Below are 27,889 nucleotides of genomic sequence, written 5' to 3' on the forward strand. Positions count from 1 at the left end.
TCGTCCGTCTTCCTTTTAAAATCCATCTGTACTCAACAGCCTTACGACCATCAAGTAGTTCTTCCAAAGTCTACACTTTGTTTTCATACATGGATCCTCTCTCGGATTATATGGCCTCAAGCCATTTATCGGAATCCGGGCCCACCATCGCTTCTCCATAGCTCGTAGGTTCGTTGTTGTCTAGCAACATGACCTCCAAGACAGGATTACGTACCACTCCGAAGTAGTACGCATCCTTGTCATCCTACGAGGTTTGGGAGTGACTTGATCCTAAGTCTCATGATCAATATCATAAGCTTCCACTTCAATTGGTGTAGGTGCCACAGGAACAACTTCCTGTGCCCTGCCACACACTAGTTGAAGAGACGGTTCAATAACCTCATCAAGTCTCCACCATCCTCCCACTCAATTCTTTCGAGAGAAACTTTTCCTCGAGAAAGGACCCAATTCAAGAAACAATCCCTTATTGCTTTCGGATCTGAGACAGGAGGTATACCCAACTGTTTTGGGTTGTCCTATGAAGATGCATTTATCCGCTTTGGGTTCGAGCTTATCAGCCTGAAACTTTTCACATAAGCGTCGCAGCCCCAAACTTTTAAGAAACGACAGCTTAGGTTTCTCTAAACCATAGTTCATACGGTGTCATCTCATCGGAATTATGTGGTGCCCTATTTAAAGTGAATGTGGTTGTCTCTAATGCTTAACCCATAAACTATTGTGGTAATTCGATAAGAGACATCATGGTATGCATCATATCCAATAGGGTGCAGTTATGATGTTCGGACACACCATCACACTATGGTGTTCCAGGCTGTATTAGTTGTGAAACAATTTCCACAATGTCTTAATTCCGTGCCAAACTCGTAATTCAGATATTCATCTCTATGATCATATCATAGATCTTTTATCCTCTTGTCACGACGATCTTTCAACTTCACTCTGAAATTACTTGAACCTTTCAATAATTCAGACTCGTGATTCATCAAGTAAATATACTCAACGTCTACTCAAGTCATCTGTGAAGTAAGAACATAACGATATCCACTACATGCCTCAGCACTCATCGGATTGCACACATCAAAATGTATTACTTCCAACAAGTTGCTTGCTAGTTCCATTTTACTAAAACGAGGCTTTCAGTCATCTTGCCCATGTGGTATGATTTGCATGTCTCAAGTGATTCAAACACAAGTGAGTCCAAACGGTCCATTTGCATGGAGTTTCTTCATGCATATACACCAATAGACATGGTTCGCATGTCTCAAACTTTTCAAAAACGAGTGAGTCCAAAGATCCATCTACATGGAGCTTCTTCATGCATTTTATACCGATATGACTTACGTGGCTGTGCCACAAGTAGGTGGTACTATCATTACTATCTTTTCGCATGAACATGTGTATCACTACGATCGAGATTTCAATGAACCATTCATTTTAGGTGTAAGACCATTGAAGGTATTATTCAAATAAACAGAGTAACCATTATTCTCCTTAAATGAATAACCGTATTGCGATAGACGTAATCCAATCATGTCTATGCTCAACGCAAATACCAACTAACAAATATTTAGGTTTAACACCAATATCGATGGTAGAGGGAGCGTGTGATGCTTGATCATATCAACATTGGAAACACTTTCAACACATATCGTCAGCTCACCTTTAGCTAGTCCCCGTTTATTCCGTAGCTTTTATTTCGAGTTACTAACACTTAGCAACCGAACCGGTATCTAATACCCTGGTGCTACTAGGAGTACTAGTAAAGTACACATCAACACAATGTATATCCAATATACTTCTATCGACCTTGCCAGCCTTCTTATCTACCAAGTATCTAGGGTAATTCTGCTCTAGTGGCTGTTCCCTTTATTACAGAAGCACTTAGTCTCGGGTTTGGGTTCAACCTTGGGTTTCTTCACTAGAGCAGCAGCTGAATTGCCGTTTTATGAAGTATCCCTTCGTGCCCTTGCCCTTCTTGAAACTAGTGGTTTCATCAACCATCAACAATTGATGCTCCTGCTTGATTTCTACTTTCGTGGTGTCAAACATCGCGAATATCTCAAGGATCATCATATATGTCCTCGATATATTATAGTTCATCACGAAGCTCTAGCAGCTTGGTGGTAATGACTTCGGAGAACCATCACTATCTCATCTGGAAGATCAACTCCCACTTGATTCAAATGATTGTTGTACTCAGACAATCTGAGCACAAGCTCAACAATTGAGCTTTTCTCCTTAGTTTGCAGGTTAAGAAAATCGTCGGAGGTCTTATACCTCTTGACGTGGGCACGAGCCTGAAATTCCAATTTCAGCCCTCAAAACATCTCATATGTTTCGTGACGTTTCAAAACGTCTTTGGTGCCTCAACTCTAAACCGTTTAACTGAACTATCACATAGTTATCAAAACGTGTATGTCAGATGTTCGCAACATCCACAGACAACGTTCGAGGTTCAGCACACTGAACGGTGCATTAAGGACATCAGCCTTCTATGAAGCAATGAGGACAATCCTCAGTTTACGGACCTAGTCCGCATAATTGCTACTATCAACTTTCAACTAAATTTTCTCTAGGAACATAATTAAACAGTAGAACTAAAGCGTGAGATATGACATAATTTGCAAAATCCTTTTGACTATGTTCAGGATAATTAAGTTCATCTTATGAACTCCCACTCAGATAGACATCCCTCTAGTCATCTAAGTGATTACATGATCCGAGTGAGCTAGGCCGTGTCCGATTAACACGTGAGACGGACTAGTCAACGTCGGTGAACATCTTCATGTTGATCGTATCTTCTATACGACTCATGCTCGACCTTTCGGTCTCTGTGTTCCGAGGCCATGTCTTCACATGCTAGGCTCGTCAAGTTAACCCTAAGTGTTTTTGCATGTGTAAATCTTGCTTACACCCGTTGTATGTGAACGAAAGGATCTATCACACCCGATTAACACGTGATGCTTCGAAGCGACGAACTGTAGCAACGGTGCATAGTTAGGGGAGAACACTTCTTGAAATTTTAATGAGGGATCATCTTATTTACTACCGTCATACTAAGTAAACAAGATGCATAACATGATAAACATCATATGCAATCAAATAGTGACATGATATGGCCAATATCATGTAGCTCCTTTGATCTCCATCTTGGGGCTCCATGATCATCTATTACAAGAACATGATCAATCTCATACATTACATATATCATTCATCACATCCTTTTGGCCATATCACATCACATAGCATACCCTGCAAAAACAAGTTAGACGTCCTCTAATTGTTGTTTGCATGTTTTACGTGGCTGCTATGGGTTTCTAGCAAGAACGTTTCTTACCTACGCAAAACCACAACGTGATATGCCAATTGCTATTTACCCTTCATAAGGACCCTTTTCATCGAATCCGATCCGACTAAAGTAGGAGAGACAGACACCCGCTAGCCACCTTATGCAACTAGTGCATGTTTGTCGGTGGAACCGGTCTCACGTAAGAGTACGTGTAAGGTTGGTCCGGGCCGCTTCATCCCACGATGCCGCCGAATCAAGATAAGACTAGTAACGGCAAGCATATTGAACAAAATCAACGCCCACAACTACTTTGTGTTCTACTCGTGCATAGAATCTACGCATAGACCTAGCTCATGATGCCACTGTTGGGGAACGTAGCAGAAATTCAAAATTTTCCTACGTGTCACCAAGATCTATCTATGGAGAGACTAGCAACGAGGGGAAGGAGAGTGCATCTACATACCCTTGTAGATCGCTAAGCGGAAGCGTTCAAGTGAACGGGGTTGATGGAGTCGTACTCGTCGTGATTCAAATCACCGATGATCAAGTGCCGAACGCACGGCACCTCCGCGTTCAACACACGTACAGCCCGATGACGTCTCCCATGCCTTGATCCAGCAAGGAGGAGGGAGAGGTTGATGGAGATCCAGCAGCACGACGGCGTGGTGGAAGTAGCGGGATTCCAACAGGGCTTCGCTAAGCGCTGCGGGAGGAGGAAGATGTGTCACGGGAGGGAGAGGGAGGCGCCAGGCCTTAGATTGGTTTGCTCCTCCTTTTCCCTACTATATATAGGGCCAAGGGAGAGGGGGAGGCGCAGCCCTTGCCCCTTCCTCCAAGGAAGGGTGCGGCCAAGGGTGGGGAGGAGTCCATCCTCCCCAAGGCACCTCGGAGGTGTCTTCCCCCTTTAGGACTCTCCCCTTTTTCCTATCTCTTGGCGCATGGGCCTCTTGGGGCTGGTGCCCTTGGCCCATGTAGGCCAAGGCACATCCCCTACAGCCCATGTGGCCCCCCGGGGCAGGTGGCCCCACCCGGTGGACCCCCGGGACCCTTCCGGTGGTCCCGGTACAATATCGATGACCCCGAAACTTGTCCCGATGGCCGAAATGGCACTTCCTATATATAATTCTTTACCTCCGGACCATTCCGGAACTCCTCGTGACGTCCGGGATCTCATCCGGGACTCCGAACAACATTCGGGTTACCGCATGCTAATATCTTCATAACCCTAGCGTCACCGAACCTTAAGTGTGTAGACCCTACGGGTTCGGGAGACATGCAGACATGACCGAGACGTTCTCCGGTCAATAACCAACAGCGGGATCTGGATACCCATGATGGCTCCCACATGTTCCACGATGATCTCATCGGATGAACCACGATGTCAAGGACTTAATCAATCCCGTATACAATTCCCTTTGTCTATCGGTATGTTACTTGCCCGAGATTCGATCGTCGGTATCCAATACCTAGTTCAATCTCGTTACCGGCAAGTCTCTTTACTCGTTCCGTAACACATCATCCCGTGATCAACTCCTTGGTCACATTGCGCATATGATGATGTCCTACCGAGTGGGCCCAGAGATACCTCTCCGCTTACACGGAGTGACAAATCCCAGTCTCGATTCGTGCCAACCCAACAGACACTTTCGGAGATACCTGTAATGCACCTTTATAGTCACCCAGTTACGTTGTGACGTTTGATACACCCAAAGCATTCCTACGGTATCCGGGAGTTGCACAATCTCATGGTCTAAGGAAATGATACTTGACATTAGAAAAGCTATAGCATATGAACTACACGATCTAGTGCTATGCTTAGGATTGGGTCTTGTCCATCACATCATTCTCCTAATGATGTGATCCCGTTATCAACGACATCCAATGTCCATGGACGAGCTAGTCAACTAGAGGCTTACTAGGGACATGGTGTTGTCTATGTATCCACACATGTATCTGAGTTTCCTATCAATACAATTATAGCATGGATAATAAATGATTATCATGAACAAGGAAATATAATAATAACCAATTTACTATTGCCTCTAGGGCATATTTCCAACATGATCACCATCGTCACCGGCTTGACACCTTGATCTCCATCGAAGCATCGTTGTCGTCTCGCCAACTATTACTACTACGACTATCGCTACCTGTTAGTGATAAAGTAAAGCAATTACAGGGCGATTGCATTTGATACAATAAAGCGACAACCATATGGCTCCTGCCAGTTGCCGATAACTGTGTTACAAAACATGATCATCTCATACAATAAAATTTAGCATCAGGTCTTGACCATATCACATCACAACATGCCCTGCAAAAACAAGTTAGACGTCCTCTACTTTGTTGTTGCAAGTTTTACGTGGTTGCTACAGACTAAGCAAGAACCGTTCTTACCTACGCATCAAAAACCACAACGTGATATAGTGATTGCTTTTTGATCTTCAGAAAGAACCCTGTTCATTGAATCCGATTCAACTAAAGTTGGAGAAACTGACACCCATCGGCCACCTGTGTGCGAAGCACGTCGGTAGAACCAGTCTCGCATAAGCGTACGCGTAACGTCGGTCTGGACCGCTTCATCCAACAATACCGCCGAATCAAGAAACAACTAGTGACGGCAAGCAATATATATATATACCCACGCCCACAACTCCTTTGTGTTCTACTCGTGCATATAACATCTACGCATAAACCTAGCTCGGATGCCACTATTGGGTAACGCAGTAATTTCAAAATTTTCCTACGCACACGCAAGATCATGGTGATGCATATCAACGAGAGGGGAGTGTGTTGTCCACGTACCCTCGTAGATCATAAGCGGAAGCGTTATGACAACACGGTTGATGTAGTCGTACGTCTTCACGATCGACCGATCCTAGTACCTAAAGTACGACACCTCCGCGATCTGCACATGTTCGGCTCGGTGACGTCCCACGAACTCTCGATCCAGCTGAGTGTCGAGGGAGAGCTTTGTCAGCATGACGGCGTGATGACGGTGATGATGATGCTACCGGAACAGGGCTTCGCCTAAGCACTGCTACGATATGACCGAGGTGGATTATACTGGAGGGGGGCACCGCACACGGCTAAGGGATCAATGATCAACTTGTGTCTCTATGGGGTGCCCCCTCCCCCGTATATAAAGGAGTGGAGGAGGGGGAGGGCCGGCCCTCTATGGCGCGCCCTGGAGGAGTCCTACTCCCTCCGGGAGTAGGATTCCCCCCTTCCCTAGTTGGACTAGGAGAGAAGGAAGGGGGAGAGAGGGAGGAAGGAAAGGGGGGCCGCCCCCCTTCCTAGTCCAATTTGGACCAGAGGGGGAGGGTGAAGGAAATATGCCCTAGAGGCAATAATAAAGTTGTTATTTATATTTCCTTATATCATGATAAATGTTTGTTATTCATGATAAAATTGTATTAACCGGAAACTTAGTACATGTGTGAATACATAGACAAACAGAGTGTCACTAGTATGCCTCTACTTGACTAGCTCGTTAATCAAAGATGGTTATGTTTCCTAGCCATGGACAAAGAGTTGTCATTTGATAAGCGGGATCACATCATTAGAGAATGATGTGATTGACTTGACCCATCCGTTAGCTTAGCACGATGATCGTTACAGTTTCATTGCTACCGCTTTCTTCATGACTTATACATGTTCCCCAGACTATGAGATTATGCAACTCTCGAATACCGGAGGAACACCTTGTGTGCTATCAAACGTCACAACGTAACTGGGTGATTATAAAGATGCTCTACAGGGGTCTCCGATGGTGTTTGTTGAGTTGGCATAGATCAAGATTAGGATTTGTCACTCCGTGTATCGTAGAGGTATCTCTTGGCCCTCTCGGTAATGCACACCACTATAAGCCTTGCAAGCATTGTGACTAATGAGTTAGTTGCAGGATGATGCATTACGGAACGAGTAAAGAGACATGCCGGTAACGAGATTGAACTAGGTATGAGGATACCGACGATCGAATCTCGGGCAAGTAACATACCGATGATAAAGGGAACAACGTATGTTGTTATGCGGTTTGACCGATAAAGATCTTCGTAGAATATGTAGGAGCCAATATGAGCATCCAGGTTCCGCTATTGGTTATTGACCGGAGATGAGTCTCGGTCATGTCTACATAGTTCTCGAACCCGTAGGGTCCGCACGCTTAACGTTCTGTGACGATTTGTATTATGAGTTATGTGATTTGATGGCCGAAGTTTGTTCGGAGTCCCAGATGAGATCGGGAACATGATGTGGAGTCTCGAAATGGTCGAGACGTAAAGATCGATATATTGAAAGGCTATATTCGGACATCGGAAAGGTTCTGAGTGATTCGGGTGTTTTTCGGAGTACCGAAGAGTTACGGGAATTCGTATTGGGCCTTAATGGGCCATACGGGAAGGGAGAGAAAGGCCTCAAGGGTGGTCGCGCTCCTTCCCCATGGACTGGTCTGAATTGGACTAGGGAAAGGGGGCGCCCCCTTCCTTCCTTCTCATTCTCCCTTCCCTTTTTCCTATTCCATGTGGGAGGTGGAATCCTACTAGGACTAGGAAGTCCTAGTAGGACTCCACACTTTGGACGCGCCCTATGATGGCCGGCCTCCTCCTCCCTACATCCTTTATATACGTGGCCAGGGGGCACCCCATAGACACACAAGTTGATCATTGATCCCTTAGCCGTGTGCGGTGCCCCCCTCCACCATAACCCACCTCGGTCATATCATCGTAGTGCACAGGCGAAGCCCTGCGATGGTAGCATCATCATCACCGTCATCACGTCGTCGTGCTGACAAAGCTCTCCCTCGGCACTCGATTGGATCGAGAGTTCGTGCGACGTCACCGAGCCAAACGTGTGCAGATCGCGGAGGTGCCGTACTTTCGGTACTAGGATCGTTCGATCGTGAAGACGTACGACTACATCAACCGTGTTGTCATAATGCTTCCGTTTACGGTCTACGAGGGTACGTAAACAATACTCTCCCCTCTTGTTGCTATGCATCACCATGATCTTGCGTGTGCGTAGGAATTTTTTTTGAAATTACTACATTCCCCAATAGAGGGGGCACGCGGCTTGCCCTGGCTGCCTCTCTCTCTCTCCACTAAGGCCCATTAGGGTCCATATACTCCCCGGGGGGTTCCGGTAACCCCCTGGTACTCCGGTATATGCCCGAACTCACTCGTAACCTTTCCGGTGTCCAAACATAGGCTTCCAATATATCGATATTTATGTCTCGACCATTTCAAGACTACTTGTCATGCCCGTGATCACATCCGGGACTCTGAACAACCTTCGGTTCATCAAAACACATAAACTCATAATACCGATCGTCACCGAACGTTAAGCGTGGGGACCCTACGGGTTCGAGAACTATGTAGACATGACTGAGACATGTCTCCGGTCAATAACCAATAGCGGAACCTGGATGTTTATATTGGCTCCCACATATTCTACGAAGATCTTTATCGGTCAAACCGCATAACGATATACATTGTTCCCTTTGTCATCGGTATGTACTTGCCCAAGATTCGATCGTCGGTATCTCAATACCTAGTTCAATCTCGTTACCGGTAAGTCTCTTTACTCATTTCATAATGCATCATCCCGCAACTAACTCATTAGTCACATTGCTTGCAAGGCTTATATTGATGTGCATTACTGAGAGGGCCCAGAGATACCTCTCCGACAATCGGAGTGACAAATCCTAGTCTTGAAATATGCCAACCCAAAAAGTACCTTCGGAGACACCTGTAGAGCACCTTTATAATCACCCAGTTACGTTGTGACGTTTGGTAGCACACAAAGTGTTCCTCCGGTATTCGGGAGTTGCATGATCTCATAGTCATAGGGACATGTATAAGTTATGGAGAAAGCAATAGCAACAAACTAAACGATCATCGTGCTAAGCTAACAGATGGGTCAAGTCAATCACATCATTCTCTAATGATGTGATCCCGTTAATCAAATGACAACTCATGTCTATGGTTAGGAAACATAACCATCATTGATTCAACGAGCTAATCAAGTAGAGGGAAACTAGTGTCACTCTGTTTGTCTATACATTCACACATGCACTAAGTTTCCGGTTAATACAATTCTAGCACGAATAATAAACATTTATCATGATATAAGGAAATATAAATAACAACTTTATTATTGCCTCTAGGGCATATTTCCTTCAGAGGAGGAACGTGCAGTCTTCTTGGAGTAGTAGTATTTATAACCGAGTACTAATACGCTCCTAAGTGGGAAACCGTTTAGGTTTTGATCAGTGTGAACAGGTTTGCAATTAAATATAGCATGGTAGTAATTTGGAATGTGACGGGACATAGGCTCAAAATTTATTGACAGTTCTATAATTTCTAAGTGTGACACTATTTCTGGATGGCGTAACGTGAGCACGCTTTTTCGGCCGTGTACGTGGCATTTGCACCATAGGGTGCACCTCAATAGGCAATGTCAACACACGTCTTGTTCCAACAATTGTGCACGCTTGTTATTACCATCACACACACTTCTTTTAATTAGAATGTGTGCCCGCCTAATGCACACACGTTGATCTGTCTAACTGTTTCTGTTTGTTGTGACTAATCGCAAACAGTTCATTCGTGTGAAGTGTATGTCGTCAATTGCAGACACACATTGTTATGTCTAACCGTTTCTATTGTGTTGTCTAATCGCAACAGTTAATCCGTGTGAAACGCATGCCCTCAATCACACGCACCTTCATCTGGCTGCCCGTTTCTGTTGTTCCGCCTCATCACAAACAGTTAATCCGACTGAACTGTATGACGTATATCGCACACGCCTTCATTTGGCTGCCCGTTTCTGTTCTTCTTCCTCATCACAAACAGTTCATTGAACTGAACTGTATGCCCCGCATCACACACGCAACTAAAATCTGAACCGTGTTTGATGTATCTGCCATCGCAAACATTTTGCATTTTTGATCATTTTTACATCACCGTTTACGATTAATGCATCACATACAGTTTCATCGAAGGGTCTCTAATTATAGTGTCGCGTTAGCAGCATCCTGCAGTACTGCTCGTTCCATAATACAGACCCCGTGACTAAACTCATTAGTCACATGAAGCTTCTTATGATGTTGTATTACCGAGAGAGCACAGGGATGTCTCTTTGTCACATGGAGTGGTAAATCACAGTCTCGATCCATGCAACCCAATAGACACCTTCGGCAATACTCGTAAAACACATTTATAATCACCCAGTTATGGAGTGACATTTGATAGCACACAAAATATTCCTCCGATATCCGAGAGTGGCATGATCTTATTTGTCTAAGGAAATGACACTTGTCATGAAGAAAGTTGTAGCAAATAACTAAACAATCTGATGCTAAGCTTACGGTTTGGTCCGTCCATCACATCATCTCCTAATGATGTGATCCCCTTATCAAATGAAAACTCATGACTATAGTTAGGAAACCTTAACCATCTTTGATCAACGAGCTAGTCTAGCAGAGGCTTACTAGGGACACGGTGTAGTTTATGTACTCACACGTGTATTTAAGTTTACATAGTTTTATTATTGCCTCTAAGGCATATTTCCAACAGTCCGCCACTTGCACTAGAGTCAATAATCTAGTTTACATAGTTTTGAATCTAACACCAATGAAGTCTTGGTACTAATCATGTTTTGCTCGTGGAAGAGGTTTAGCCAACGGTTCTACCACATTCAGATCTGTATGAACTTTGCAAAGTTCTAAGGTTCGTGCCGATGCAAGTTAGGGCTCCCTTTATGCAATCAAAGAACTTTTTTCGTATCAAATGGGCTTGTTTGGGGGCAATGCAGGAAATCAAACACACCCGCGAAAACTTCTAAAATGAGTCTGTAGAAAAGGAGAAAATTTGGCTCCCAGGACGAGATGCTCGTGTGGATGAATAGTAAAATCAGAAAAAAAATAGCAAACAAATTCAAAAATTCTAATTTTTTGGTCTGCACGATGCTCGAATGCATGACACTCGTGCAAAATTGGCTGGTGTTTAGAAGGTTGGAAAAAGCGATATGCGTAAGCGAGGCGGTTCGCCTTTGCCTAATGCCCAGGCGGTGCTTAAGCGCCCTAGGCGCAGCCTATGTAGTTTTTTTACTATTAGGGTGTATATGTGGTTATTATATGTGTACTTTATTAATTTAGGGCATATAAGAATGTTAACTACCAGCTACTACAATTGGAATATGGCCCTTTTGGCATATCAGTGCAATATGGCATGATTTCTCGCTTGGGTAGACAATTTCTTACTTGCTCTGCCTAGACTTCTGCTTATGCCCTAGGCGAGGCGTTTGGCCATAGTCTAGCGCCTAGACGTGCTTAAGCGTCTCCTAGGCACTGCCTTTTGCAACAGACTTTAGATATCTGAGTAGCTCTTAGAAAACAATTGGCTTGTGAGGAAGTTTGAAAAAACGCATTTTCAGAGCTTATTTTGTCTTTTTGCCACCAGCTTCTTGAAATTGATTTACCCATGCTTTTTTGCACGCTCCTGGCATGCTAAACCATCTTGCATGAAAAAACAGAACCTTTTGAATATATCTGCTATTTTAGAAACTTTTCAAAACGGTTTAGAAAAATACAATATTGGCCCGACCTATTAGCGAAGTGTCAAAGACTACACCTATGCTACCATGTCAACCAATATGTATCGCTCGTTGTGAGCGTTTACATGGAGGTCGCCCATAGAGGTATCTAAGCGGTAGCGTACTCTTCTGGCCGTTTATTATATTTATTATTTATATACCTATGACTTGGTTGATTATCTTGTTTTTGTTTTCTTCTTCTTGTGGTTCCTTTTCTTTTTTCCATTTACCCCATATGTGCCTTTTCTTTCAAATTCATGAACATTTTCGCATTCGCGAACAATTTTTGAATCCACCGGCTTGGGAAGCTTACCTCGGTCTTGGGAATCTTAAATATTCAGTATGCATTTACAAATCTCCAGTGTGTATTGGAAAAACTTCACCATAAATTAAAAAAAAGTTCATTGTATGCTAAAAAATTGTTCAATGTATTTTGAATTTTTTTCACGGTATTAAAAACTATTCAATATGTATTTGCAAAAACTATTCACCATATGTCAAAAAAATGATCAGCCTGTATTTAAAAGATGTTCACCATATATTAAAATTTGTTCAGTGTGTACTTGGAATATGTTCACAAATTTCTGGGCCTACAAAGAGGCACCAGAAAATGGAATACCATGGACTGTTTATGAGCTGATTTTTTTTTAGAATTAAATATGGGCCAAGTGGGCACTGTGGTTCTGGATCCGGGAGATTGTGGCCTTTGGGCTTGCGTTTCGGAGCCCGGAGAAGTCGCTCCACTGATCCAGAACCTTCTGAGAGATCGAGTGGCCTCTGATTCGGCCCGATTGCCCGTATATAAAAGCGAAATGGTTCGGCTCATTTGGCTAGAACCCTAGCTCACGCACGAACCCCCTCCGCCGCCGTCCTCGCGTCTTCTCCTGCGCATCTCGGAGGTAGGCTTCCCCCAATCCCGTCCTTTTCGCACTCAATTCTGCGCCAGGCAAGGGCCCTGCTGCAGCGATCTCGTTGGAAATCCGTCTTGTTCTGTGGTAGGGGAATTTTTGTTGGATGCGGAGATGAGTGTTCCTGTTTGTTCGTTTTCGTAGATCTGTGCGGTATAGGTTGCTTAATTGTCGCGTGTATCTTGCTTAGTTGTTGCGCCGCTAGATCTCTAGCTTGCGCCTGCGCGCCGGGTTTCAGGAGATCTGATTTCCCCATATAGAAACACGGCAGGCCATTACTGTGTGATTCTTGTTTACCCAGTGAAGATGCAGAAACCCCCGGGTCTTCGAAGGCTCGAATCTAAGATGCACGGGGGATGTTTATTATTGTTCTTTTCGTGCGCAACTTTAATTTACGTGCATAACTCCATTCATTCATTCAAATCCTCCGATGTTCATCTCTGATTTCCGAGTGGAAAATAATTGCTATGGTATTTAGTGATTTCATATCGTAGCCACTTGCTTTCATTTGGCCTTGAACCCTAGTAATTTTGGCGTTCTGTGTTTTTGATTTTCCATGCGTCCTGCTGTCGATCTATTTGGATCTGACAGTACTCCCATCAGCATATACTTAGCCTTCCATGCCGTTTAACTTCAATTCTGTTTGTTTTCAGGTGCTTCCTAGTTTCCACGATGAAGCTGATCGCAGCCTACCTCCTCGCCTATCTGGGCGGGAACTCTTCCCCAAGTGCCGCTGACGTCAAGAACATCCTTGACTCAGGTAATTCTTCTTTGTTGGTTTTAAGTTATACTGGCTCAGATACTCTCTACTTGGGTAATGCCTCTAGCTTCCCTTATGGTTTGACCTATTTAGCATGGTATAAAAGATAAAATATTTGCTGCACTACTTGCTGTTTGCTGAATATAACATAAATCCAATCTTTTCACTTTCAGTCAGGTCATTGAGTACTATTATATTCTGAGGTTTCAAATGTGCAATAACTTATTGCTTGTTATGATTATGGTCGCATATCAAAACTTGTCAATTTGGGTCCTTCATGAGAGGATGTGAGGCCAAAAAAAATGCTTATTGTATTTGTTATTCATGTGAGGATCTAGTTATGATATTGTGCATATCATCTGACTTGGAAATTGCTTGTTACAGTTGGTGCTGAGGCTGATGAAGAAAAGCTTGAGTTCCTTCTTGCTGAACTCAAAGGCAAGGACATCACAGAAGTGATTGCATCTGGAAGGGAGAAGTTTGCCGCTGTGCCTTCAGGTGGGGGTGCCATTGCTGTGGGAGCTCCAGCTGCTGCATCTGGTGGTGCCGCAGCACCTGCTGCTGAGTCAAAGAAGGAGGAGAAGGTTGAAGAGAAGGAAGAATCTGATGAAGTAAGTATTTTTCCACCTTGCAATGGTTTCTCAGTCACTTTAGTTCTGTGGCCTTAAGTTATTCTAGCTGGACTTACATTGTAGCAAGCAACCCACATTCAACTTTGTTCAGCTGTTGTTGTTGCAAGTAGTGACTTTTTAGTTTTGGCATGACAAGTACCATTTCAAATTCACTGCCTAGTTGCAAGTAGAAGCTAGAATCCCTTCCGCAGCATGCAAATTGTTAAACCTGATCACATACTCCCTCCGTTCGGAATTAGTTGTCTCGAAAATGGATGTATCTAGAACTAAAATACGTCTAGATACATCCATTTCTGCGACAAGTAATTCTGAACAGAGGGAGTACTTGTATGTGAATTATTGTGAACTTGCTGACATTCTCGTTTTCTTTATGCAGGACATGGGTTTCAGTCTGTTCGACTAAGCGCTTCAGTTCCTCCCCCCTACCCTCTGTTTACCCTAGTATCTGTTGTGTGTGGCCTGCCACAACAGCGCCTGCATAATATCTAGAGACCTGAAGTTCGTGCTATTTTGCTTGGGACAATGTATATGTTTAGTACCTTCGTATGTGAGTGTGTTACTGCTTCCGCACCCTTGAGAAGTTGATTGATAAATCGCTGGAGTTATGTTTCTTGCATATGTCTTGATGTTTGCGGTCGATGATAGTGCACATGATCTTTTGATGTTCTGAATGGTTTATCTGGTGAAAGGATCTTGATTTTCTCTGTGACTGAATGGGTTTTCTCTGGGATGGAATGCTCTTTCCTCACACTGGTGACTATATGACCATTTTTCACAGTGAGATCTCACACTCGCTTCTCTGAACAGATAAAGGAGAATGGAGAAGCAAACATAGATTTGAATAAATTGGTGGACACTTTTTGACAAATATTTCATTCATATCATTCATTATTCATTGGATCTTCATACAACTGGGGTATTGTGAGCTTTGACGAGAGGCACCAGAAACAGCAGACATCACCTGCGATACTTGAGCAAAGAGGAATGGTGATGCTAGGTGCCGGCGCACCGGCTGAAAGTTTTGGCTGGTCCTGCCCCAGCCCTTGGATGCGAGCCCTCGTGGTCACTGGATGTGAAAACAAATGATTTGTCCTGGATGCGGAAAAAAGTAGCCCTCGTGGTCACTGGATGTGAAAACAAATGATTTGTCCTGGATGCGGAAAAAAGTTGCCAACGTTGACATAAAAAGTTTCAACCGTATATGGGAAAAGCTTCAAACGGCTATCAGCGACAAAAAAGTTTTGGTTGCAGTCCGCTCGGTCATCGTCGTTGCGCACCCCGGCCGCCGCGGGGTTGCAGCACATGGACATCGCCGTGGTAGCAACCCGTCGTCCTTGGTTGCAGCACCATCTCCCATGGTCACCCCGGTCGCCTTACATGGATGTAGCAAAAAACTTCACCAGTAGAAGCAAAATTCTACTATGGTTGTAGCAAAAATCAAACACTGTCACGTCTTTTGCGAGGTCGCAACTCCGCTTTACATGAATGTAGTAAAAAACTTCAGCGGTAGTAGCAAAATTTTACTACGGTTGCAACAAAAAACGTCGTTGTCATCGTCACGAGGTCGCAGCTCCGCCTGATGGATGTAGCAAAAAACTTCACCAGTAGTAACAAAATCCAATTGCGGTTGCTGCTTCCCCTTGTTGTGCAGTTTCATTGAAACTTTTCTGTCTATGGCTGAAGCCTTTCAACAGCTGTTTGAAGCTGTTCTAGGTGATGGTTGCAACACTAGTATATGCGGGGTGCATTCAGCCATGGCGGCAGCCAGCCATGGTGTCCGGTGAGGGAGTGCCTGGCCGCCGGAGACAGAGGTCGTAGTCGCCCAGTCGCAGCCGGGGGGGGGGGGGGGGGAGGGGGAAGGGGGGATGTGCCCACGTGAAGGCTCGAGGTAGGGGATGGATCTGGCCATGGCGGCAGGCAACCATGGCAGCCGGTGAGGGGAGCCTGGCCGCCGGCGATGGAGATCGTGGTGGCTCAGTCGCAGCTCGGGAGGAGGGGAAGAAGGGAGGGGATATGCTTCCAGGGGGAGGCGCTCGCGAGAGAAAGAAAAAGCACAGAAGAAAAAAATATTTCGCTTGAGGCCCATCTAACGTACGTGGAAAAGAGCGAGCGAGGGGCACCGACCGAGCCTTCAGCCGGTCCACCGATGCCAAACGTTTCCCAAAGAGGAATCAATTAACAGAGAACGCTAGCTAGTCTGTTGGTGACTGGCGACCACCATGGTGGAACAGGCGACGGCTTGATGATACCTTGAGTCAAACTTTCTAAATATTAACCAAGTTTATAAAAAAAATATTAACATCCAAAATACCATTGTCTAATATATATTTTTTACAATGGAAGTTTGGTCAAAACTTTTTAAAATTTGATATAGATCAAAAAAATGGAGAGAGTATAAGCCTTTTCCTTCCATTATCTGCTTAGTAACGCTCTAAAACGACCTCTGGTCCTGACCTAAGCCATAAAACAGTTCGGTCGAATTAGAACTGCGAGAGATATGAGTAATACAAGTTTGGCCTTGAGTTCTCTCAAGGATTACCAAAACATGATTAGAAGAATTTAACTGCAGCGGATATGATTGAAATGCTATCTTTAATTTCTCCACTTCTCAACATAACCAAGCTATCACTTCTCAATATATCTTCAGGACATTTTTGATTCGCAGGATTTTAAAAATGGAGAGTAGGAAAAGTATAGGATCAAAGTGTCATGCCCACTTGAATCATATAGGATTAACAAGGAGCGTTTGATTTCACGAGAAAAGCAAAGGAATTGTAAAAAGATATTAGAGTTGATGTTAGATTTTTTATGAAATGTAGTATAAAAGATTCCATTGAATAAATTTCTATGGGATTCAATCCCATGAATCAAAGGACAAATATAGAATAAATTTTAAAGGATTTCAACCCTCCAAAAATCCTATAGAATTCCCCTGAATCAAAGGAGCCCTTAATCTACTGTATTAAGTTCAACACGCCCAGCAGCCGGAGGATCCAAGGAACAGGATTACTGGACATATCATGTGTGTGGTATAAGTGGAAAGCATAACTGAACTGATTCTTTTCCTTTCACATGATCATCATCAGAACGAGTTGTGATAGATTGTTAAATAGAAATCTCACAGAGACATACACCGAGGAGCAGGCTTTGTATTGCTGGGGGAGCTTGTTTTTTACGTGATTGCTGGGGGAGCTTAAATAGCACATGAGATTCTTTAATGCTTCCGTCGGTGGAGTTCTCTTCACGTGAAGAGAATCAGGGAGGTCCCAAATTCTCCCATGATGATCATGTCACACGCTTCACTGCAATGCGACGCAAATGGATGCAGCAACCACTGTTATGCAATGCAGGTAGATGTAGCAACCACTGGGCCAGGTTTATTCATAGCATGATGCCCTCATGATGTTTTGCTCTTTCATGCCGCCCGATATGCTGCTCTAATATGTTATAAAAGTTCACCAGAGGTATAAAGCACCCCAAACATAATAAAAAGCTAGATCAAGGATCCTAGAGCATCGAACGACTATCACCATCGTCATAACGAGCCACCGTGTCTCCAAACCGCCCTGCCTTTATTGAGGACACTAGGAAAGCCTTTGTACATGTGCCCCTAGGGACCAATGAGCCACAATTGTTGGCGTTGAATCTTGAATCAATCCAAGGTGTAACACCAAATCTCGCCATTACACATGTGCAGAGAGAAATCCTAACCTCACCGCCCCAGTGAGACATCAGGAATCTACACCGGAACTCCGTTGAATACATCCAAATAGACCACCACGAGGAGGATTGGAGCTCTGAAGACCAACTCGAAGAAGAAGCACCACCACCCTCCTGAATGCCGCCCCGCGAGGAAACTAGTGGCCAAAACAGAAGCACTGGGATTCGCTGCCCTGCAATCGGCCACCAGAACGACAGATAAAGGGGAGGTGAATCCACGGACTTGCCGGTGGTGCTTGAAGGGAAGGTGTATGCCCTAGCCGCCACTTTAGGAAAAAAACTTTTGCAACTTGAAGGAGGGGATATTGCAAGAAAAGCGACGACATATTGTCACTCCATTGCTTTGACAAACCCTGTTGATAATCATGATCCTTCTTGTGCCACCCATGCAATTGTCGCTCTTGTGAGTAGGTGGCATATAAAGCTTTGTGTTAGTTCAAGTGAAAAATGAAAATACAAAAACTAAAATTTATCAAACAAATACTCCTTTTTTGGTAAAATGAATATAGAGATATATCGCTAATCATGGGTGAGGAACTTCTGAAAATTACGGGCCATAACTTCAGGCCGATTACCCCTAAAAGAAATTGCAGATTTATTTGGGTCGCCGATTTCATCAATGAGCATGGTGCATGGAATGTACAGAGACTCCAGGAACATTTTTGGGAGATGGATGTCCGTGAAATTCTGAATATTCGCATGTCTCCAAGGAATGGTCAGGACTTCCTAGCCTGGTTCCCAGAGAGGAGTGGCCAGTTTACTGTCAGGAGTGCATACCGTTTGGCCTCTGAAAATCAGGGCGATACCGCGGCACTGGGGGCGTCCAACAGTATTCCGTCAGGTCGTAGACCTACATGGGAGCGCCGAAAGAACATGCGGTGCCCCCATGTTTGGTTTTGATAATTGATGACAATCTCTATGGACTAATGGTTGCCTTGAGTTATATTTGAAGGTTTTGTCCATAGGCTTTTCTTAGAGTACATGTGTTGGTTTCAAGAAGAGTTTGTGTTGACCAAGGTACTATTAAGGAATTATTCAAAGCTTGGTCATGTGAGAGTTGAGATTATTGCAAGCATGTCTTGAAGAAGAAGATTGTGTGATCATTCATGTTTACCTTCAAGACATCATCCAAATGAAGAGAGTTGGAAAGATTCAAGGTTGATCAAGACTAAGTCAAGAGTGAATCAAGTTGATCAACTCACAAAGCATAGAAGATGTACCGAGAGGGATCAAGTGATCCCATGGTTTGGTAAGCATTGTCCATTGTGCTTTGTGTACTAACCCATGGTCTATGTGAGAGTTCTACGTGGGGTTAGGTACGTGTTCATGGGCTTGCGTCAAGAGGAAGATATCACTCAACCCATAGAGAGGATGACATCAAGTGGTGATCGTCATCAAGATTGCCGTGTGCAAGTTCAAGTGGATCATCACGAAGAGATCAAGTGCTTGAAGCTTGCCGTCCATTGTGGTGACAATGGACTTGTGAAGATGTGCCGAAGAGTGGCTCACCCATAGTGGACTATGGGGGACCAATCATCTAGTCTTCATCGAGCCAACGTAATCAAGAAAGGTGGTCCAACTTGAGGGAGTCAAGATCGTCATCATCTAGCTCAAGTGGGCCATGTGCAAGGCGAAGGTTTGCCCTTGATAGGTTTTCTATTTTACCGGTCTCATGGTGGTAGTTTGGAGACCGGGTTATAGGATCGTTTGCCGTACTATCAAGGGGGGCTCTCAAGTTGGTAGCTTGATCGTATCTTTAGTAGAGAGCTCAAACCATTGCATCCTTGCATCATCTTTCTTGGTTTTTGTTTGGTTCTCTTTGTGAGTCTTAGAGCTTATGGTCATCTTGATGACAAGCTTGAGCTCATCAAAAACGGAGTTCGCATGCATCTTCTATGATGTTTTCGGTGTTGGAGGTTTTACCGGTCTTTTCCGAGGAAGGGTTCTCACCATTTTCTTATGGGCCTTTTCTCATTTGCTTCTTATTGATATTTCTTTGAAGATTGTGTTAGCCCTTGTCACTAGCTTTCCAACAAACTTGGTTTCATCGAATTCGGAGTCCGTTTGCAAAAGTTGTGGCAGTTTTGGTGTTCTGAAAAGGCTGCAGCGGTACTACCGCGAATTGAAGCGGATGTAATTTTTTACTGCCGCTCTAGAGCGGTACTACCGCGGCTCCTACAGCGATAGTACTTCTCTGGACCAAAAACTCGTCCCAAGTCTTGCGGTGGTAGGCCCGGATGTATTTTTTTAGTACCGCTCGCAAGCAGTAGTACCGCAACCATTTGCGGTAGTACCGTGAGGTCGAGCGGTAGTACCGTGAGGACGAGCGGTAGTACCGCTCCGGCGGTTCTACTGGCCTTTTGCCTCCTCGCTGTTGTTTTTCAAAGGGGTACTACCGCCCTAGCGGTAGTACCGCTCCTTGGAGCGGTAGTACCGCTCTGTGCGGGCTGTGAGCATAACGGTTGGATTTCCCCCCACCTATAAAAGGGCGTCTTCTTCCCCATTGAACCTTATCCTTTGAGCTCGTGTTCTTTCCCCATTGTTGACCTTCTTCGAGCTTGCTAACTCTCAATCCCTCCATGGATTCTTGCTAGTTTTTGAGGGAAAAGAGAGAGGAGATCTAGATCCACGTTTCCACCAATCACTTTCTTCTCTAGGTGAGGGGAACCCCTTGGATCTATATCTTGGAGTTCTTGGTGTTTTCCTTTTCGTTCTTCCTCTCATTTTCCTCCCTAGCATTAGTTGCTTTGGTGGGATTTGGGATAGAAGGACTTGGGCACTCCGTGTGCCCTTGCCATTGCATTTGGTGCATCGGTTTGAGTTCTTCACGGTGATACGTGGAAGTGAAGTTTGAGAAGCTTATTACTCTTGGGTGCTTGGGCACCCTAGAGCTTGTTCCTCTTCGGTGCCTTGGCGCCCTAGATGGTTGGTGGTGTTCGGAGCTCAATCATTGTGGTGTAAAGCTCCGGGCAAGCGTCGGGGTCTCCAATTAGGTTGTGGAGATCGCCCCGAGCAATTTGACGGGTACCGGTGACCGTCCCCAAGGGTTGCCAAAGTGTACGGGTTCGGTGACCACCCCCAAGGGTTGCCATTTGTACGGGTTCGGTGACCTTCATCAAGAGTCCCTTAGTGAAATCACGACATCTTGCATTGTGCGAGGGCGTGAGGAGATTACGGTGGCCCTAGTGGCTTCTTGGGGAGCATTGTGCCTCGACACCGCTCTAAATGGAGATTAGCATCCGCAAGGGTGTGAACTTCGGGATACATCGTCGTCTCCGTGTGCCTCGGTTATCTCTTACGCGAGCTCTTTACTTATGCACTTTACCTTGTGATAGCCATATTGGTTCTTGTCATATATCTTGCTATCACCTAGTAGTTTATCTTGCTTAGCATAAGTTGTTGGTGCACATAGGTGAGCCTAGTTGTTTTAGGTTTTGTGCTTGACAAATTAACCGGTAGGTTTATTCCACATTTGTTCAAGCCTAAATCGTAATTATTTCAAAACGCCTATTCACCCCCCTCTAGGCGACATCCACGATTTTTCCATTGGTATCAGAGCCTCGTCTCTCTTTGTCAGGCTTAACCACCTAGAGAGTAAAGATGTCGACTAGAGGATTAGGATTCTCTGACACTCTTAGTTTCGATGGTACAAATTTTGATGTTTGGGTAATTCGCATGCTTAATCTCTTTAGGGTCATGGTCCCAAATTTAGAGCGAATTGTAGATATGGGTTTTTCTCCTCCAAATGATCCCCAAAGATTATCTTTAGAGGATGAGAGAAACTCTTATCTCAATGCTCAAGCTTCTAATGTGCTTTTCGATGCTTTGAGCAATGTAGTTATATTTCAACTCATGTCGTTCCGGGATGCTCATGAGTTGTGGACAAAGCTTCAAGATAAATATGGCGTGTCCAAGTTTTGTGGGGATGATTGTTCTTCCTCCACATCTGACTGTATAGTCTTCTCAACTTCTTCTACTTCACCTACATGTGGTGTGCCACAAGGTAATGATATGGTGAGTAGTGTTGGTCATTGCAATGATGATAGTATGCTTATTGTGGATGATCCTTCATCACTATCTTATTGCAATGCTTCTTCTTTGGACTTTAACACTTCGAGCACCATACATGTTTCACATGCTTGTGTTGATAGTCCGTGCATATCTTGTATAAATTGTTTGACTAAATCTCATGATGATATGCTTGTTATATCTTGTTGCCATGATAAAAATGCTTGTATTTCCTCGAGTTGTGGTGCTAAGAATGTAGAGGAAACCCAACACTCCATGGAACAAGATGTGGTTTTAAATGGTGCTTCAAGGGATCCTACATCATCATCTATTGCTTTTTGCCTTATGGCTAAGGCTTCAAAGGTATCTCCTACTTTGAAACCCAATATGTCTCTTGATGATGATGTTGATGCTAATGATGATAAAGGATAATGATGAAGAGAATGATAATGTTGCCTCCTTAAAAATTAAGGGGGAAATGGTTTTTAAAGCTCTTAATAAAAATAAAATTGCTCGTTCCAACTTCATGGAAATCATGTCCATTGCCATTGAGGGCAAGAAATATATTGATGAGTTGGAATCTCGTCTTGAGGAGCATGAGGTCATCATTGATAAAATGGAAGGTCATGAGCGTGATTACGCTAATGAGATCGCGGACCTCTCCCAAGCTCTCGAACTTGAACAAACCACCAAGGAATCTCTTGAGGAAACTTTTGCTCTAGAATTATCTAGAGTGAGGAAATCTCGTGATAGAGCTCTTGAGGTGGCCAATGATTTTGAAATTAAAAATAAGGAGCTTGAAGTTGCACATGCTAAACTCCTTGAGGACTTTGAGCACCTCAAAAATGGCTCAAGGGTCATTAAGAGTGAGCTCATGAAACTCACCGAGTCTCATGCTCAACTTAAAGCTTCGTATTCAAAAGAGCTTTCCAAGGTGTCCTCTCCTCTTGTTGTTAATGATGATGCGTGTGCTACTAACTCTATATCTTGTGAAGCATCCATTTTGAAGGAGAATGTTGAGCTAAGGGCTCAACTTGAGTTGCTATCTAGCAATTATGGGATGTTGGAAGAAAATCATGTAAAGCTCACAAGCTCTCATGATGATCTTCTAGTATCCCATAATGTGCTAAAGTTAGCTCATGAGGCCATGCTTGCTAAGGTAACATCTAGTGAGCCTCATGTGGATACTAGCACTACTTTTATTCAAAATGCTATATTGCCTTGTGCTAGTCCTCGCGATTCATCCATGCATAACATTGGTACATCTTGTGATGAATTGCTTTCCTTGCCTTGTTGCTCTAACGATGAAGTTTATACTTCCTCTAGTACTTGTGTTGAGACTAACCATGTAGAGGAAATCAAAGAGCTCAAGGCCCAAGTCACTTCTTTGAAGAAAGACTTGGAAAAGAGTCATGAAGGGAAATCCACACTCAACAATATCTTGAGTGTGCAAAAATCCCCCAATGACAAAGGTGGACTTGGATTCAACTCCAATAAGAAGAAGAAGTCCAAGATGATCAAGAAGAAGGGCCAAGAACAAGTCAAGAATTCGGCCAAGATTATTTGCTTCAAGTGCAAAATTGAAGGGCATCATGTTAGATCTTACCCATTGAAGAAGAAACCCATTAGTGACAAGCAACAAGGGAAGCGGCCACAAGTTCATTCTCATGCTCAACCTCAAGTTGAAGAAAAGCCTCTTCCCAAGAAAACTCAAGCTTATGCTTCTCAAGTTGATAAATCAAGTGAGAAGAAAGTGAAGAGTAGACGTTGCTACCTATGTCGCGAGAAAGGTCACCTCGCCTCTTCATGCACTAGTGGTAACTTATCCAACCCAATTATTATTGATGATATCTATTCTCTTGGGAAGGATAATGTTGGCAATGTGTTTGCCAAATTTGTTGGTGCTCAAAGTGGTGTCAAGAAAAGAACCATTTGGATAGCCAAGCCTATTGTGACTAACCTCTTAGGACCCAACTTGGTTGGGGACCAACAAGCTCAAACTTGATTAATAGGTGATATTGGAGGTCATTGGAGACTTGGCTACATTATGAAGAATTAAGGAGACTTCATCATTCTTATTGTCTCAAGCCAAGTCATTTGGATTATCAAGTTTCTGTCTTATATCCAATGTTCCTCCTTGCGGTAACTCGTGCTTAAAGTGTCTACATTGATAGTTACTTGCCCCTTTGCATGTTTGGTTTCGTTCCTTGCATGTGTTTGTATATGTTGTGCTTCCAACTTGATTATCTTGAGCAATCAAGTATGTGTGTGTTGGTTTGCACATCATGTACATGTGTGTTGTTCGTTGAGCCTTTGTGCATCTTGGTCATATCTTAGTTGGCTCTTATGAGAGATTAATGGAATATCCCATTGTGGGGGAGTGATGTGCTTTGTGCACCTCACAATCCTATAAATATGTGTACATGAGGAATACCATCTAGTATTGATATTACAAGATTATCTAGTCGCTATGTGGTATGTCTTCTCATGTGAAATTCAAATTCTAAATAGTCCATTAATTATCTCTTGTTGGATCCTTTAATTGCCTCCTGTCTATCTTTATTTGGTATCACATTATGGGGGAGTAATATGCTATGTGTATATTACTAGCCTAGAAAATGTGTACATTTGAGATATTGTCATCTAGAGTTGATATTGTAAATTATCTTGTTCCTAGTGAAGGAAATATGCCCTAGAGGCAATAATAAAGTTATTATTTATTTCCTTATTTCATGATAAATGTTTATTATTCATGCTAGAATTGTATTAACCGGAAACATAATACATGTGTGAATACATAGACAAACAAAGTGTCACTAGTATACCTCTACTTGACTAGCTCGTTAATCGAAGATGGTTATGTTTCCTAACCATAGACATGTGTTGTCATTTGATTAACGGGATCACATCATTAGGAGAATGATGTGATTGACATGACCCATTCCATTAGCTTAGCACCCGATCGTTTAGTATGTTGCTATTGCTTTCTTCATGACTTATACATGTTCCTATGACTATGAGATTATGCAACTCCAATTTGCCGGAGGAACACTTTGTGTGCTACCAAACGTCACAACGTAACTGGGTGATTATAAAGGAGCTCTACAGGTGTCTCCAAAGGTACATGTTGGGTTGGCATATTTCGAGATTAGGATTTGTCACTCCGATTGTCGGAGAGGTATCTCTGGGCCCTCTCGGTAATGCACATCGCATAAGCCTTGCAAGCATTTGCAACTAATGAGTTAGTTGCGAGATGATGTATTACGAAACGAGTAAAGAGACTTGCCAGTAACGAGATTGAACTAGGTATTGAGATACCGACGATCGAATCTCGGGTAAGTAACATACCGATGACAAAGGGAACAAAGTATGTTGTTATGCGGTCTGACCGATAAAGATCTTCATAGAATATGTGGGAGCCAATATGAGCATCCAGGTTCCGCTATTCTTTATTGACCGGAGACGTGTCTCGGTCATGTCTACATTGTTCTCGAACCCGTAGGGTCCGCACGCTTAAGGTTTCGATGACAGTTATATTATGAGTTTATGAGTTTTGATGTACCGAAGGAGTTCGGAGTCCTGGATGAGATCAGAGACATGACGAGGAGTCTCGAAATGGTTGAGACATAAAGATCGATATATTGGACGACTATATTCGGACATCGGAAAGGTTCCGAGTGATTCGGGTATTTTTCGTAGTACCGGAGAGTTACGGGAATTCGCCGGGGAGTATATGGGCCTTATTGGGCTTTAGGGGAAAGAGAGAGGAGAGGTTGGGCGCCCCCCAAGGCCTGGTCCGAATTGGACTAGGGGGAGGGGTTGCGCCCCCTCCTTCCTTCTCTTCTCCCTTCCCTTGCCTTGACTCCTACCCCTACTACATGGAAGGGGGGGAATCCTACTCCCGGTGGGAGGAGGACTCCTCCAGGGCGCGCCATAGGGGCCGGCCCTCTCCCCCCTCCTCCACTCCTTTATATACGTGGCCAAGGGGCACCCCAAAGACATACAAGTTGATCTCCAAGATCGTTCTCTTAGCCGTGTGCGGTGCCCCCCTCCACCATAGTCCTCGATAATATTGTAGAGGTGTTTAGGCGAAGCCCTGCGACGGTAGAATATCAAGATCGTCACCACGCCTCGTGTTGACGGAACTCTTCCCCGACACTTTGCTGGATCAGAGTCCAGGGATCGTCATCGAGCTGAACGTGTGCTAGAACTCGGAGGTGCCGTAGTTTCGGTGCTTGATCGGTCGGGCCGTGAAGACGTACGACTACATCAACCACGTTGTGCTAACGATTCCGCTTTCGATCTACAAGGGTACGTGGACAACACTCTCCCCTCTCGTTGCTATGCATCACCATGATCTTGCGTGTGCGTAGGAATTTTTTTGAAATTACTACGTTCCCCAACAGTGGCATCCGAGCCCAAGTTTTATGCGTTGATGTTGTGCACGAGTAGAACACAAGTGAGTTATGGGCGATATAAATCATACTGCTTACCAGCATGTCATACTTTGGTTCAGCGGTATTGTTGGATGAAGCGGCCCGGACTAACATTACGCGTACGCTTACGCGAGACTGGTTCTACCGACGTGCTTTGCACACAGGTGGCTGGCGGGTGTCAGTTTCTCCAACTTTAGTTGAACCGAGTGTGGCTACGCCCGGTCCTTGCGAAGGTTAAAACAGCACAAACTTGACAAACTATCGTTGTGGTTGTGATGCGTAGGTAAGAACGGTTCTTGCTAAGCCCGTAGCAGCCACGTAAAACTTGCAACAACAAAAGTAGAGGACGTCTAACTTGTTTTTGCAGGGCATGTTGTGATGTGATATGGTCAAGACGTGATGAGATATAAGTTGTTGTATGAGATAATCATATTTTGTTGAAGTTATCGGCAACTGGGAAAAGCCTTATGGTTGTCTCTCTATTGCATAAGATGCAAGTGCCAAATAATTGCTTTACTTTATCGCTATGCGATAGCAATAGTTGCAAGAGCAGTAGTTGGCGAGACGACCATGTGACGACACATTGATATAGATCAAGATGATGGAGATCATGGTGTCATGCCGGTGACGATGGAAATCATGACAATACTTTGGAGATAGAGATCAAAGGCACAAGATGATGATGGCCATATCATGTCACATATTTTGATTGCATGTGATGTTTATCTTTTATGCATCTTATCTTGCTTTGATTGACGGTAGCATTTTAAGATGATCTCTCACTAATTATCAAGAAGTGTTCTCCCTGAGTATGCACCATTGCGAAAGTTTTTCGTGCTGAGACACCACGTGATGATCGGGTGTGATAGGCTCTACGTTCAAATACAACGGGTGCAAAACAGTTGCACACACGGAATACTCAGGTTATACTTGACGAGCCAAGCATATACAGATATGGCCTCGGAACACGGAGACCGAAAGGTCGAGCGTGAATCATATAGTAGATATGATCAACATAGTGATGTTCACCAATGATGTTGGAAATATGCCCTAGAGGCAATAATAAAAGCATTATTATTATATTTCTTTGTTCATGATAATTGTCTTTATTCATGCTATAACTGTATTATCCGGAAATCGTAAATACACGTGTGAATACATAGACCATAATATGTCCCTAGTAAGCCTCTAGTTGACTAGCTCGTTGATCAACAGATAGTCATGGTTTCCTGGCTATGGACATTGGATGTCATTCATAACGGGATCACATCATTAGGAGAATGATGTGATGGACAAGACCTAATCCTAAGCATAGCACAAGATCGTGTAGTTCGTTTGCTAGAGCTTTTCCAATGTCAAGTATCTTTTCCTTTTACCATGAGATCGTGTAACTCCCGGATACCGTAAGAGTGCTTTGGGTGTATCAAACGTCACAACGTAACTGGGTGACTATAAAGGTGCACTACGGGTATCTCCGAAAGTGTCTGTTGGGTTGACATGGATCGAGACTGGGATTTGTCACTCCATATAACGGAGAGGTATCA

The 27,889-nt window shown here is 43.9% G+C and overlaps 1 protein-coding gene across 1 annotated transcript; it reads left to right on the forward strand.

The window, feature by feature from the left end:
* Positions 1-12,626: 12,626 nt before the first annotated feature.
* Positions 12,627-14,797, forward strand: LOC125520236 (large ribosomal subunit protein P2B). The gene is made up of 4 exons (XM_048685095.2): positions 12,627-12,780; positions 13,443-13,549; positions 13,934-14,160; positions 14,558-14,797. Exons 2-4 carry the CDS (start codon positions 13,462-13,464, stop codon positions 14,582-14,584), a joined length of 342 nt encoding a protein of 113 aa, XP_048541052.1. The 5' UTR covers positions 12,627-12,780; positions 13,443-13,461; the 3' UTR covers positions 14,585-14,797.
* Positions 14,798-27,889: the final 13,092 nt, after the last annotated feature.

The sequence above is a fragment of the Triticum urartu genome, chromosome 1A (genome assembly GCF_056163025.1).
Source record: "Triticum urartu cultivar PI428250 chromosome 1A, HENAU_Tu73, whole genome shotgun sequence".
NCBI classification, from domain to species: domain Eukaryota; kingdom Viridiplantae; phylum Streptophyta; class Magnoliopsida; order Poales; family Poaceae; genus Triticum; species Triticum urartu.